General features: G+C 39.7%; 2 protein-coding genes across 4 annotated transcripts in view; one reads left to right on the top strand and one right to left on the bottom strand.

Moving 5' to 3' along the window:
• On the bottom strand, nucleotides 1-11,229 carry las1l (LAS1 like ribosome biogenesis factor). Of its 3 annotated transcripts, none has more exons than XM_045692314.1 (14): nucleotides 11,183-11,229; nucleotides 6,371-6,525; nucleotides 6,036-6,161; nucleotides 4,600-4,669; nucleotides 4,352-4,433; nucleotides 4,001-4,168; nucleotides 3,860-3,906; nucleotides 3,339-3,448; nucleotides 3,124-3,209; nucleotides 2,753-2,959; nucleotides 2,512-2,659; nucleotides 644-975; nucleotides 379-529; nucleotides 1-246 (listed from the first exon to the last, which is right to left on the bottom strand). In XM_045692314.1, the coding sequence occupies exons 2-14, from the start codon at nucleotides 6,514-6,516 to the stop codon at nucleotides 156-158; spliced, it is 1,764 nt and encodes a 587-aa protein (XP_045548270.1). In that variant the 5' UTR covers nucleotides 6,517-6,525; nucleotides 11,183-11,229; the 3' UTR covers nucleotides 1-155. The 3 variants fall into 3 exon arrangements, with proteins under 3 accessions (XP_045548270.1, XP_045548271.1, XP_045548269.1); XM_045692315.1 differs by lacking the exon at nucleotides 11,183-11,229 and adding an exon at nucleotides 6,642-6,916 and having other exon boundaries at nucleotides 2,753-2,953; XM_045692313.1 differs by lacking the exon at nucleotides 11,183-11,229 and adding an exon at nucleotides 6,642-6,916.
• LOC106567791 (moesin) overlaps nucleotides 9,782-14,775 on the top strand; it is a 25,630-nt gene continuing 20,636 nt past the window's right edge. The window contains exon 1 of the mRNA XM_014137531.2: nucleotides 9,782-10,084. Within this exon, the coding sequence (XP_013993006.1) occupies nucleotides 10,073-10,084 (12 nt within the window). The 5' untranslated portion in view covers nucleotides 9,782-10,072. The remainder of the gene's footprint in view (nucleotides 10,085-14,775) is intronic.

Below are 14,775 nucleotides of genomic sequence, written 5' to 3' on the forward strand. Positions count from 1 at the left end.
TTGGGTACTCTAAGTACTTTTATTTGCCACGTGCCTTTGCTGGAAAACAATAAAATAAATGCTTTTGGCATGTCAGAGTAGAAACAATACAATGCGTTTGCAGATGAAGATCAATGACAGTGAAGGCCTTTATTTTACAATATTGGCCTATTTGTTTAAAACAGTTGCAGGCCAGCTTTCAATTTGCTGATGTCATTGTGTGTCCAGAGAAGCCCATCCGTGGTGACTCTGTGTGGCATTGAGACACTGGAGAGATTAAGAGAAACATTACTGCTCAGATTAAGTACAATTGCTTAGTGATGGTTGATCTTACTTAATCATACTTTTATTTCTGTGGATGCCTACATATATATAGTATAACTTTATTTTGTTTCTTACCCTGCATGCGCATTGTGCTGAGTGGCATTCTCCATTTCCACCTGCTGGTCAAACACCATAATGGTAGAGAAGTTCTCTACCATTAGGCAGGAAGGGTCCTCTGACTGGCCTGGAACTTTCCCAAGAGGATAGTTCTTCCACTGGACTTTGTCTGAACAGGTGAGAAAACAAACCTATTTAGATAAAATGTAATATTCTAATGAAATATTGTGGAATCAGCTGATCAGATTCATGTTCTGCAAATTGGCATGACAACTAAACTGACCTGTGCAAACTTGCCAGGGAGAACCCCTGAGTTCCGCGGCCCTCTCGGCCAGGACATCTGGACTCAGGTGCTCTTGGAAGTCCTCGGTCCTCTCTGGCAGGGCCTTGCGTGAGTCAGACACGGTTCCTGGGTGCATCATGTTGACCTGGCGTCTGGACTGCACCCGCAGCCTCTCATGCAGGCTCTCCAGGGTGTAGATACCGCTAGGCTGGCCTGAGTGCTCCATGGGAGGATCACACCCGGAGTCTGCCCCCTGAGTGTAGATACTGCTCAGTCTGAGTAGCTTCTGTCGGGTGTCCAAGGGCATCGGATGTTCCATGTCCTCCAGGATCCTAAAAGTTTAAACAGTAAGTCATTTTCAAACAATGACAAATTATATTTCATAAGCTGGTACAGCGCAGTAGAGAACACAGTAAGAGATGCATGTACAGTTGTGGCTAAAAGTTGAGAATGACATTCATTTTCACAGTCTGCTGCCTCAGTTTGTATGATGGCAATTTGCATATACTCCAGAATGTTATGAAGAGTGATCAGATGAATTGCAAAGTCCCTCTTTGCCATGCAAATGAACTGAATCCCCCCAAAACATTTCCACTGCATTTCAGCCTTGTCACAAATGGAACAGCTGACATGTCAGTGATGCTCTCGTTAACACAGGTGTGAGTGTTGATGAGGACAAGGCTGGAGGTCACTCTGTCATGCTGATTGAGTTCGAATAACAGACTGGAAGCTTCAAAAGGAGGGTGGTGCTTGGAATCATTGTTCTTCCTCTGTCAACCACGGTTACCTGCAAGGAAACGCGTGCCGTCATCATTGCTTTACACAAAAAAGGGCTTCACAGGCAAGGATATTGCTACCAGTAAGATTGCACCTAAATCAACCATTTATCGGATCATCAAGAACTTCAAGGAGAGCGGTTCAATTGCTGTGAAGAAGGCTTTAGGGTGCCCAAGAAAGTCCAGCAAGCGCCAGGACCGTCTCCTAAAGTTGATTCAGCTGCAGGATCGGGGCACCACCAGTACAGAGCTTGCTCAGGAATGGCAGCAGGCAGGTGTGAGTGCATCTGCACGCACAGTGAGGCAAAGACTTTTGGAGGATGGCCTGGTGTCAAGAAGGGCAGCAAAGAAGCCACTTCTCTCCAGGGACAGACTGATATTCTGCAAAAGGTACAGGGTTTGGACTGCTGAGGACTGGGGTAAAGTCATTTTCTCTGAATCCCCTTTCCGATTGTTTGGGGCATCCGGAAAAAAGCTTGTCCAGAGAAGACAAGGTGAGCGCTACCATCAGTCCTGTGTCATGCCAACAGTAAAGCATCCTGAGACCATTCATGTGTGGGGTTGCTTCTCAGCCAAGGGCGTGGGCTCACTCACAATTTTGCCTAAGAATACAGCCATGAATAAAGAATGGTACCAACACATCCTCCGAGAGCAACTTCTCCCAACCATCCAGGAACAGTTTGGAAGGAAACTCCCCAGGCCTTAATCCCATTGAGAACTTGTGGTCAATCCCCAAGAGGCGGGTGGACAAACAAAAACCCACAAATTCTGACAAACTCCAAGCACTGATTATGCAAGAATGGGCTGCCATCAGTCAGGATGTGGCCCAGAAGTTAATTGACAGCATGCCAGGGCGGATTGCAGAGGTCTTGAAAAAGAAGGGTCAACACTGCAAATATTGACTCTTTGCATCAACTTCATGTAATTGTCAAAAGCCTTTGACACTTATGAAATGCTTGTAATTATACTTCAGTATTCCATAGTAACATCTGACACTATCTAAAGACACAAAAGCAGCAGATTTTGTGGAAATTAATATCTGTGTCATTCTCAAAACTTTTGGCCACGACTGCACATTATGAAGTCACTTACTGCTGGAGCAGGTGAGGTGTGGCCACGCAGGGAGCATTCAGACATGCTGCAAGGAGTTGCTGCCACCTCAGCTGGATGCGTTTCATAAAGATCTTATCCTTCAGTCTGGCTTTCCTCTGGATTTTCGATTCATAATGGTATTCATTCTCTGTAGAAACAAAATTAATCCACATCAGTAAATCCAGCACAGTTTTGTATTTACATTGAGTTATTTTGTTATTGGGGTAGAAAATGATCATACTGTTGGAGTTGCAGAGGATGACCTCAGAAATCCACCCAGCGATGTAGAAGGATCTGTGTTTCTGGTCATCTTCAGAGAGCTGCTGCAGCTCCACAAACAGTTTCTCCAGGAGGAGATGAATGAAGAGCTCAGAGTTGAGATCCTTCAGGAGGGGCAGCCAGAAACGCAGGACAACTCGAGGAAGGTGGGGAGCAGTGGGGTCTGCATCTTCAAAAACAAAGGCATTCTAGTCACTCAGGTAAGTGTATGGCTTACAGTATTTTTTAACATGTTCCCAGTCTTACAACATCTGTTAATAAAATCAAACATGGGATTTACACATTTATTTTAAGAAATGTATTGGGAGGAAATCTACCTAATCCCAGTTTTACCTGAGTTATCGACACTAAGTGACGCCAGTTGTTCAATGGTTGGAACCACGAATCCATCCTCAATCAATGCATCTATTAGTATTTCACTATATGGGAAAAAGAACAATGAGGGCCCGTACCTTTGCTATTTAAATTACGTTATTCTTGTAGAATACAATCTGATGCAGTTTGTGGATTTGACAATCACTGCAATACCAATAAATGTGTTAACTGACCTAGACTCTAGTGCAAAGTGCTTGATCTGGGCAAGGATCCAGCTCATGTCTGCAGAGGGTTCTGGCCACAATCTCGCCTGTTTGTCCTCCTCTAGAAATCCTTCAAACGTCTAAACAAAAGAAAAGAGTAATGACCACCATACGCTATAAACATTTCTGGCAGTAGAGAAAACCCAATTACTCAAGAGTGATGTCAATAACAAAATGCCTATCTTGAGGCCCTCATTTATAGATGGAAGAGGAGATGCTGTGCAGACTAGAGAACAGACGTCTTCACCCTGGGCAAGTCTCACAATCATAGGAAAATTATTACGTGGTTATAAATTGTGATTAAATGTTCTTGAGGACTTCCCACAACCATATCATCCTTGATGTTGATTATGCATGATTCACATACATTTCTGACGTACATGGCATACAGTGCAAATAAACCTAACAATCCTGATGTTAAGGGATTTCACAAATCAATACAAAAATGTAACAAACAAAAAGCAAAGGGTAATTTTGGGGGGTGTAAATACCTGAAACTGCTCCTTTTCAAAAGATATCAATAACTCTCGTGCCTTCTCTGAAAAGAGGGGGAAAAAGCTGATTGAAATACCTTTTGAAAATGTAACTTGGTAATAAGCGGCGTCTAAAGTGTTCAAATGTTTCCAACTTACTGTAGGATTCAATTTCTTTTTGTCTGGTGATGAGCTCATCCTCCTGCCTCTGAAGATCCTCTTCTCCATCCTCCCCCTCTGACTGGGAGTCCCAGTTCTCAGCCAGCCCACTGCCCAGCTGCCTGGACCAGTACTCCTGCTGAAGCCACTCCAGCACAAACTTACAACCTGCAACATAGAAAAGACAAACACAACTAAGAGTAAGATCACTGCAGAAAGTCCAAAGTCACAATGGAAAGTAGGAATGATATCATATTGTTATTGAGGATGATGAGGATAAAAACCCATGGTCTCTCAGATTATGAAATTCTTAAGAGAAAAATACATCTGTTTGTTCATGATCATGCTCACCCTTGCGACACCATTTCAAGGTAGGGAGCTTGCGGTGGGTAATGTCATGTCTGAGGTTTACAATCCACTCAGGGATCTTCAACTGTTAAAAAATCCATTGGAATAATAAATACATGTTTTTATTCTATCACCTGTATAGTGAGGTCCCCCAGATGACATGATCATTTCATGAGTAGTGAGCAGGGGAAAATGTAATATTAGATGTATTAATCATGAGGCAAGAATTACATATTTTTTCATTTACTCACATTGCTGGCTAGCCTTCTGAGGGGACGAGCAATTTTCCCCTGCTGACGCTCTGTGATTAAGTTGACAAACCTATTGAGAAAAATATCAAACAAGCCAATAGAGTAATCAATAAAACACATATATATATATATATATAGTATCAGTCAAAAGTTGACACCTATTCATTCAAGGGTTTCTTTATTTTTACTATTTTCTTCATTGTAGAATAATAGTGAAGACAAACACTATGAAATAACATATGGAATCATGTAGTAACAATTGTTAAACAAATCAAAATAGATTTTAAATTCTTCAAAGTAGCCACCCTTTGCCTTTGACAGCTTTGCACACTCTTGGCATTCTCTCAACAAGCTTCACGAGGTAGTCAACTGGAATGCATTTCAATTAACAGGTGTGCCTTGAATTTCTTTCCTCCTTAATGCGTTTGAGCTCAAATAAGCAAAGAAAAATTACAGTCCATCGTTACTTTAAGGCATGGTCAGTTAATCCAGGAAAATTTTAAGAACTTAAAGTTTCTTCAAGTGAAGTTGCAAAAACAATCAAGCGCTATGATGAAACTGGTTCTCATGACCGCCACAGGAAAGGAAGACCCAGAGTTACCTCTGCTGCAGAGGATATATTCATTAGAGTTAACTGCCCCCCCAGATTGCAGCCCAAATAAATGATTCACATAGTTCAAGTAACAGACACATCTCAACATCAACTGTTAAGAGGAAACTGCGTGATTCAGGCCTTCATGGTCGAATTGCTGCAAAAGAAACCACTACTAAAGGACACCAATAAGAATAAGAGACTTGGTTGGGCCAAGAAACACGAGCAATGGACATTAAACTGGTGGAAAGTCCAAATTTGAGATTTTTGGTTCCAACCGCCGTGTCTTTGTGAGACTGTAGGTGAACCACATCATTCTGTGTAAGGGCTATTTGACCAAGAAGGAGAGTGATGGAGTGCTGCATCAGATGACCTGGCCTCCACAATCACCCGACCTCAACCAAATCGAGATGGTTTGGGATGAGTTGGACCACAGAGTGAAGGAAAAGCAGCCAACAAGTGCTCAGCATTTGGGGGACTACTTCAAGACTGTTGGAAAAGCATTCCTCGTGAAGCTGGTTGAGAAAATGCCAAGAGTGTGCAAAGCTGTCATCAAGGCAAAGGGTGGCTACTTTGAAGAATCTAAAATCTATTTTGATTTGTTTAACACTTTTTTTGGTTACCACAATTCCATGTGTGTTATTTCATAGTTGTCTTCACTATTTTTCTACAATGTATTACATAGTAAAAATAAAAACCCTGGAATGAGTTGGTATTGTCAACTGTTGACTGGTACTGTATTTACACACATCATTGATTGCAACAGTATGCTGCCACATAAGAAAATTTAACAATGAACCTGACTCGATTGAGGACGTTTAAACATTAAAAAAGCGATTCCAACCTCATGAGTGCTGTTCCATAAAGCAAGACCAGGTCGTCAGCGTCAAGTTTTCCTGATTTGTCAAGTATTTGACATCTGACCAGGTCTGCTGTGCTTTCTACAGCGATGGGAGTGTTGTGGGCAAATCTGAAAAAATAAATCAAATTGTGTGATAATATTTTTCATCCAGGAACGGCTTTGTCCACCAGAAAACAGCAGTGGTGGGATGAGTTGGACACGAACTAACGTTAGCTACAAGCTAAGCTAACACGAACTATTCTGCAATTATCTAGTTAACAAAATAGTAATTATGCAACAGGAAAACATTATCTGAAGATCATACGTGTATCCCTTACCTGCCCTTCCACGCCGATATTCGGTGTAATGCATACTTTTGTAAAGTACAATCCTTTGAGTACAGATACTCGAGCACCTGGTCCCATTCTGCTTTGTTGATCCATGCAACTACATGGCCCTTTTTCTCTGTAGTTTTTTTCTTCATATTTACCAGCTAAAGAAACGACAGGAAGAAAATTAGAGACAAACAGTTTTTACCTAGTTAATTTAGCTCTAATGCAAAACATGTAGCTAGCTAGGCTAACCAAAATGGGATGTTCCAATACTAACCTGCCAACACCATTTACAGACTAGAGTGGGGTCGGTTAAATGAAACACCAAGAAACCAATACCGCGCAGAAATGTTCCGCTATTGCATACGCCAAATTATGCTATAAATAGAAAAAACAACAAAATAATAAGCAAATATAACAGTTAACATCTAGTCTGCATTTCAATCATACAATTATAGCGTGTAATGTATTGTCATAGGCTCCTGTTGGGTGTTGCGCATGAATGTAGGCTAAAGCCTTACTCAAAGATGGCTGCCCCCTCCCTCTTGTAGGCCCGCAGATAAAATAAAATAAAATAAAACAAAAAATAAAATTTTGTTTGGAACTCAATCGGGGTCTCTACTTACTGATGAGAGTTAGAATAGTAGAATACACAAGGTGCAATTTCGAAATTTGGTTGTGCATCAGCAGTTTTTCTCTCATATCAGTCACTGACAGTCACTCAATTAGCCCATGTCAGCAAAACATTTTTAGATAGGCAAATTCGTCTAGCCAGCTATCTAAACTTGTAGTAATCATGGTCAAATTACCGACCAGGGGGCCCTAATTGATTTTGTTTGTCACTCACTCAGATCCATATTAAAAACGGCAAACATGTCTCTCCAACCTATGGCAAAATTACTAGAATTGCATGGAATTAGTTATAAAATTGCAAAATCTTCCCTCTGCCTCATGGCAATGTGTAGAATTGCAGCATATTTTATTTAAAACTGCAAGATGTTCTCTCCGCCCTATGGCCAAATGTGTAGAATTGCAGGAAATGAAATCTTAAACGATATTTTTTTTTTCTCCGCTGTCAAGAGGGGGGCAAAAATGTTGTTTAGGGCCCCCAAAATCCTCTCTGACTGCATGCGTGGGTATGCAGACCCTCGAGTCACTGCAGCCCCTTGAGTTCAGATTTGTTGTGGCCCCCACCCCCATAAAAGTTGCCAATCCCTGGCCAAACTTATTGTGAATTATAATTTATCTTTATGGACAGGAAATCAAATATATTGTAACCTCTCTAGGGTAGGGGGCAGTATTTTCACATCCGGATAAAAAACGTACCCGTTTTAATCTGGTTATTACTACTGCCCAGAAACTAGAATATGCATATAAATGGTTTGATTTGGATAGAAAACACCCTAAAGTTTATAAAACTGTTTGAATGGTGTCTGTGAGTATAACAGAACTCATATGGCAGGCCAAAACCTGAGAAGATTCTGTACAGGAAGTGCCCTCTCTGACCATTTCTTGTCCTTCTACACCCTCTTTATCGAAAACAGAGGATCTCTGCTGTAACGTGACACTTTCTAAGGCTCCCATAGGCTCTCAGAAGGCGCCAGAACGTTGAATGATGACTTTGTAGCCCCTGGCTGAAAAACAGTAGCGCATTTGGATAGTGGTCAATCTGAGAACAATGAGATGGGTCCGCGTGCACGTGAAGAGGCCATTTTACATTTTCAGTCTTTGAACGAAAAAGACGTCTCCCGGTCGGAATATTATCGCTATTTTACAAGAAAAATCGCATAAAAATTGATTTTAAACAGCGTTTGACATGCTTCGAAGTACAGTAATGGAATATTTTGAAATGTTTTGTCATGATACGCGTCCGCGCGTCACCGTTCGGATAGTGTCTTGAACGCAAGAACAAAACAGAGGATATTTGAACATAACTATGGATTATTTTGAACCAAAACAACATTTGTGGATGAAGTAGAAGTCCTGGGAGTGCATTCTGACGAAGAACAGCAAAGGTAATCCAATTTTTCTTATAGTAATTCTGAGTTTAGTGAACGCCAAACTTGGTGGGTGTCAAATTAGCTAGCCCGTGATGGCGAGCTATCTACTCAGAATATTGCAAAATGTGCTTTTGCCGAAAAGCTATTTTAAAATCTGACACCGCGATTGCATAAAGGAGTTCTGTATCTATAATTCTTAAAATAATTGTTATGTTTTTTGTGAACGTTTATCGTGAGTAATTTAGTAAATTCACCGGAAGTTTTCGGTATGTTTGCTAGTTCTGAACGTCACATGCTAATGTAAAAAGCTGGTTTTTGAAATAAATATGAACTTGATTGAACAAAACATGCATGTATTGTATAACATAATGTCCTAGGAGTTTCATCTGATGAAGATCATCAAAGGTTAGTGCTGCATTTAGCTGTGGTTTTGGTTTTTGTGACATTATATGCTAGCTTGAAAAATGGGTGTGTGATTATTTCTGGCTGGGTACTCTCCTGACATAATCTAATGTTTTGCTATCGTTGTAAAGCCTTTTTGAAATCGGACAATGGGGTTAGATTAACGAGAGTCTTGTCTTAAAATGGTGTAAAATAGTCATATGTTTGAGAACTTGAAGTAATAGCATTTCTAAGGTATTTGAAAATCACGCCACTCGATTCCACTGGCTGTTGACTAGGTGGGACGATTTCGTCCCACATACCCTAGAGAGGGTAAGCTACTTTTTTGTACAGTTTACCTTACTGGTATCAAAATGTGGCTTATATTTGTATGCATCGTGACAGGCCTTTATAGTAGACCTTGGCCTATCCTATTTCTGTAATTATTTCAGTAGCTGTCCATATACAGTAGGTTGTCCATGGGTCAGGGGAAGTGGAATGAGGCTATTTCTGCCTGGATTGCTTTTGAATGGATATCAATGATGCATTTGCGTACACAAAATGCACATCATATGAAATGGTGATTATTGTATTGATTGGAAGTTGTGTCATATGGGGGTGTCAGAACGTGTCATTTGAAAAAACTCGTCTGAGGTTCAATAATTGATTGGAAAAATAAATCTGCTTCATATTTATTAGATCCATTAGCCTATAAAATATAGTTCTGACTAGGTGTTTGTTGAAAATAATATGCAATGGCAATTTTAATCAAATATGCCTAACCACCCTAACCGGTGCGCCTGTCCCAAACAGTGTGTTACATTCAAAATGGTATTATATCGTAGATTGAAAAACTGGAGTGAAATCAAATGTTGCTACTGACAGTAGCCTAGCTATATGCTTATGGTATGCGGGAAATTACGTATATCGGAATTTTGTGGGGTATCCCGGCTTAAATTTCAAGTCCAGGAATTTAGTTCAGCTGCTCACGTTCAACTGGAGCTTGACAAAGGAATAACGGGGTCATTGAGAATACAGGCGGAGTCTGCTGAAAAACTCATTTTAGTATGTCTTCATTGGGCTGGGTGTGGTTTTTCAGTCACCGTGCCGTTAGCAGGAAATTACGGTCTGGACCACCACTTTGAGGCGATACAAAGAAAATAGGAAAATACGAGCAGTTTGAAAAGTTTGAAATCAAAGTTTAACTGAACTTGACGGACGATTTTCAGATTGTGCACTTTATCTAATGGACACAAGTTTTTGTTGACTCCATTGTTGCTACCATCCAATTCCTGACATCAGTGACTAAGGACAGATAACTGCGAAAATGCCGAAGACCGTGAGTAGCCTTTATTATTGTGTGGGACCAGCTTTAAAAATATATATATGTTTACATAGAAATAAGACATTATATAAAACGCTATCTCTGGTCAAAATGTAGCTTTCCAACTTGTTGTCTTGTTTGGTCGACAAAGATAATTTAGCCCATGACAGGCTATAAAGTAAAATGTTTGAATTGATATCCTATAATACCTCGAAAGCATCTATTTGGAAGATTTAACTCAATTGGGCTACTGAATGTGTCTGACTTTGTATAGCCTATGTAGAGCCATATAGGTTCAGAAAAGGTTTAGCGCCCCTCAAATGAATGAAAAGTGTATTTTAAAACATGTATTTCATGTAGGGCAGGACGCTGTAGCCTATATTTTTTTTCTCCAGCATCACCTAAACTTGTTTTATTACCGATTACAAGGAATTGATACAATGTTGCCCAACGTTCTTTTTTTTTTTAGGCTACTCTAGGTTTGTGTCTATCCTATGAACCGTTATTTTGTGTCAGCTATGCGCCATCGGCAATCCCCCGTTCCTGGAACGTGATTGGCTTTTGAATGAACGTTCAAGAAGTTGAATAGACCAGCGTTGGGTTCATATCAACTCGATCCCTATTCATGAATAATTATGTCAGACATTTTAAATGTTGTTCAAATGTAGTCTCTAGACTACATTAACTCGTCACCGGGCCCAATTAATATCAATGTGGCCTATTAGTGTTGAGTTCCCATGGCCCATTCGATGACGTTGTGTTTGTCTTTGTGGTACCCCGTAGTACAATAGCTAGCCTATGCACTCTTCAACAGTGGACTCCCATGTTAGCCTGTCCTATAGGCCTGCTATTGAGTAATGGAGGTTAGATCACTTGCATTGTGCTCTATCAAAATATAGGCTATTCTAGGAGGTACAGTATCTAGAAATGTAGGTTCTTAAAGTTTGATCTATGGCAAACCTTAGCCTAGAGTACTAGGCCTGTGTGGTTTTAGATATTTGCTATATTTATAATTATTTATTTGTCTTTTATTTACCTAGGCAAGTCAGTTAAAATAACAAATTCTTATTTTCAATAACGGCCTAGTTCAGGGGCAGAACGAAAGATTTTTACCTTGTCTCCTCGGAGATTCGATCTTGGAACCTTCCGGTTACTAATAGTCGAACGCTCTAACCACTAGGCTACCTGCCGCCCGATATAGAGCCCAGCCCAGGGAAATTTAGTTGAATGTAGAATCCACTGGATCAGTTCTATTGATGTTAAATAGCATTGCATTTGTAATTCATTTGATTTCTACGTTATCTTAATCAAGTATTTACTCCAAATTAGGAACAATGATTAAACCACTCTGTATAGCATCATATTTTAGGTCAGAAAGTCAGACATCAGGATTTGAAAAATATGTTTTGTTTAATAAGGATCAGTCACTGCGATTAAATGCACCTAGGTAATGACAGTAAAATAATGTGCAGTATTGTGACATTTAGCTTTTAAGAATTGTGAACTCATGAGAAGATTATAGTTGTATTTATTTGAATCTGTATTTATATATTAACATGTCTTTTCACAGCAGTCATCCATGTCCCCCCCTACCATTATTGTAGGCTTTGGCTGTGTTTCTTTTGGCAATTTTACAGCTTCCCAAGGAACTGTAATCTAGTGACTCAAGGTTTCTAAGATTGCGTCAGTTACTTTTTAGCCATTTCCTGGCCTGCAGTCTCTTGACGCTGCCACTGAAAGCCTTATTTGGTGTTTCACAGCACAGACTCCCCCTTCTCCATCCTGCGCAACTGCATGGTCCTCAGCCAGTGTTTCAGCATTTAGGTTTTTAAGCACTTCTACAGGCCACCCCATGTCAGACACCAAATTGACTCCTGTCTCATTTCCCAGATAATGTCATAATACATATGTTATGATATGCTATTTGACATCAATCAATTTTATTATATTCATAAGACCCTCTCATCACTAAAAAGGTACTTGCAGTCTGGTTAATTTTATTTCAGATGTACCTTTAGACTCTAGAACTCTACACATCACTAATAAATGTGTTATTCTGTGATGTTGCTTTCCTTCAGAACTACGATATTCTAATCAACAGCAATTTCTATTTACTACGGTCCAGTGAAGTGAAATACTATATTGGCATGAGTATAATTTTGTTAGTTGAAAAGCCTTAGTTCTTCACAAACAACAAATAACAGAACCAAGTGAAGTGGAAAGTCCAGTGGTATGTAAGAAGGGGATTAAGCAGCTCTGTAAACGCACATAGCAGAGCTGAGATTAACAATTTGTAATAAACTAAGCTACAGGTGGTAGAGTGTATGAAAGGCAGAAATGATGCGAACCTTTGGGGGCTTCAGCCCGTAAATGGAGTTTAACTGTGCGGCAGCTCTGAAACATCTCTCTGGCTGCAGAAAACCAACCAGTGAGTTGTCTTTTGTTGTTGTTTTGGTGTGTTTTTGAGTTGATTTAGATGAGGTTTGTTAAAAACAGACCTTTATTTATTTTTTACATAGGATCTCACCCTAGCTTAACATAAATTACTGCACTATTACTACGTTGGTAAGTGAACAGTAATGATTGTGATAACGACGTTATCAATTTGTACTGATAAGTGGTTGCTTTAAGGTGTTTGAATACAAAGGAGCTGGCATTATCTGCGATTCATGAACCTGATTTGAAAAAGTCATAGTACAGTGAGTTTAACTAACTTGAAACTAATATAAGACTCGCAAACACATTCAAGCTGAAAAAATATCAACAAAATTGAAATTCTTGTATTGATTCTGAGTATAACATTTGGGCTCTACGGAGAGTAGCGTTAGCAGTTTCAGGCTAACCTCATTCTCAGAAATAAAGCCAGAGAGAGCTTTTAGTTCTACATTAGTGCCTGTGGCTCTAATCTTCCTGTTCATGATTTTGACCTAAAAACATACTATGAATACTTTTCTAATTGATTGTATTCCATTTGTGTATGCGAATATGTTTGTGAATGGTTAACATAAAAGTACGTGTGACAAACAATCTAACAACATAGTATAAGAATTATCCATCAGTTCCTGATTTCCACGTATTTATGATTTTTAAATCCCCTTCAAAGTGGTTTTCAATCAGATGTCTTGAGGGGATGCAGTCGAAGGAGGCATTCCAAAATTTTGGAAAGTGGAAAGTGTCACTTAATTTTTTCCCTAGTGATTGGTGTCCCAGTTTATAATAATTTGCTTACTTTACTGAAATACAGTCTATAGCTAAGATTTGTTATAGCTTTGTTTGCTCCTCAGTATGACTCAACGCCCTTTACAAGACAGAAAAGGCATTGAATGTTCCCAAGACAGAATGGAAACATGAACATTGGTGATTTTGTAGCACATACAGATGAAACATTACAGTCTTAAAGGAGGCCTGGGTAAAGGCCTTTGTAGACTGTACAATTTTAGCTGTCTTATGCCACGATTTTGCTGTCCCAGACAAAATTTCCACGTCGTGGGCAAATTCTTATGTCGGAAACAATTGTCGCATGTCTTGGTTCGTTCAGTGTGGCATGGTCTAGGTCTGCCGATTAAGTATCACTACATGCGGTCGTAAACTTTTTGCCTTCATCGTGTAGTGTGGCTGGTGTTACGAGCCGATCCCGATGACTGACCAATAGTAACACCGCCGGCATTGTATGTACACAATAATACGATAAGTGTAAATAGTCAGATTCATATAATAGTTAGATTTAAACGTTTACATGCTGTGCAAGAATAATGATTTCCCTAATGATCTTGTTTACATGATATATCTGAAATCAGGCTTGGGATGGGATTTTGATAAATGCGTAAAAAAAGTATAATCTACCACGTTATTTTGGGGAAGCCTATTTATTTCTAAAATGCATACTTTCCGTTTTTTTCAAACTCACCTCACTCGCATAGAGAGTGTCTTGCGCTGCGGGCACATGCGCAGATCAAATACACCGCTGAAGCCTTGCAAGTCAATCGCAGAATGTGACGACAGAACTGAAGGAAATCAATCAATCTGTCCAGTTTTTAAAAAAAAAAAAAAAAAAAATTTTTTTTTACCTTTATTTAACTAGGCAAGTCAGTTAAGAACAAATTCTTATTTTCAATGATAGCCTAGGTTAACGACAGATTGCTTGGGGATTTAATCTTGCAACCTTCCGGTTACTAGTCCAACACTAACCACTAGGCTACCTGCCACCCCTAGGTTGATAGCCTTCCTCCAAGGTACTCGTCCATGTATTAGATTTTGTTCATGTTTTGTGAGGAATTAGCCACAAAACTATCCGTGGTCCTGTTACTGAGAGTGATGTTTTGCTGCTGTTCTAATAATAGTGTGTGAGAAGTGTTCTGAGCTCTAGCCATGCGATACAAACCCTTACCAGGCAGAACTGCCCATTCGTAGTTATTTTTTTCCTGTGTGAGATTAACTATTTTTACCCAGGAAAGGCACTTAACAACCCTTGACTGGTAGCCAAGGACCTGTTGGCCTGAACTACACAATGAAATAATGTCTAATCAGTAGGCTGTCATGTTAAGCAGTTTGTTTGGTTGACTGGGAAAATAAAGTATAGTGTTTAGAGAAAATTTAAAAGTGGTATGATTTAGGGCAGTGGTTCCCAACCTTTTTCAGTTACTGTACCAGCAACAACATTTTGGTCTGCCTGAAGTACACCCTCATGTGCATTTTACCAGTAAGCC

The sequence above is a fragment of the Salmo salar genome, chromosome ssa13 (genome assembly GCF_905237065.1).
Source record: "Salmo salar chromosome ssa13, Ssal_v3.1, whole genome shotgun sequence".
Lineage (NCBI taxonomy): Eukaryota > Metazoa > Chordata > Actinopteri > Salmoniformes > Salmonidae > Salmo > Salmo salar.

Coding starts and splice junctions, on each gene's coding strand:
- las1l (XM_045692314.1), bottom strand. CDS start 6,516: ATGAAGAAAAAAACTACAGAGAAAAAGGGCCATGTAGTTGCATGGATC. Junction 4,670..6,035: donor TATGGAACAGCACTCATGAG/GTTGGAATCGCT, acceptor TTTTCTCAATAG/GTTTGTCAACTTAATCACAG. Junction 530..643: donor TCCCTGGCAAGTTTGCACAG/GTCAGTTTAGTT, acceptor TCACCTGTTCAG/ACAAAGTCCAGTGGAAGAAC.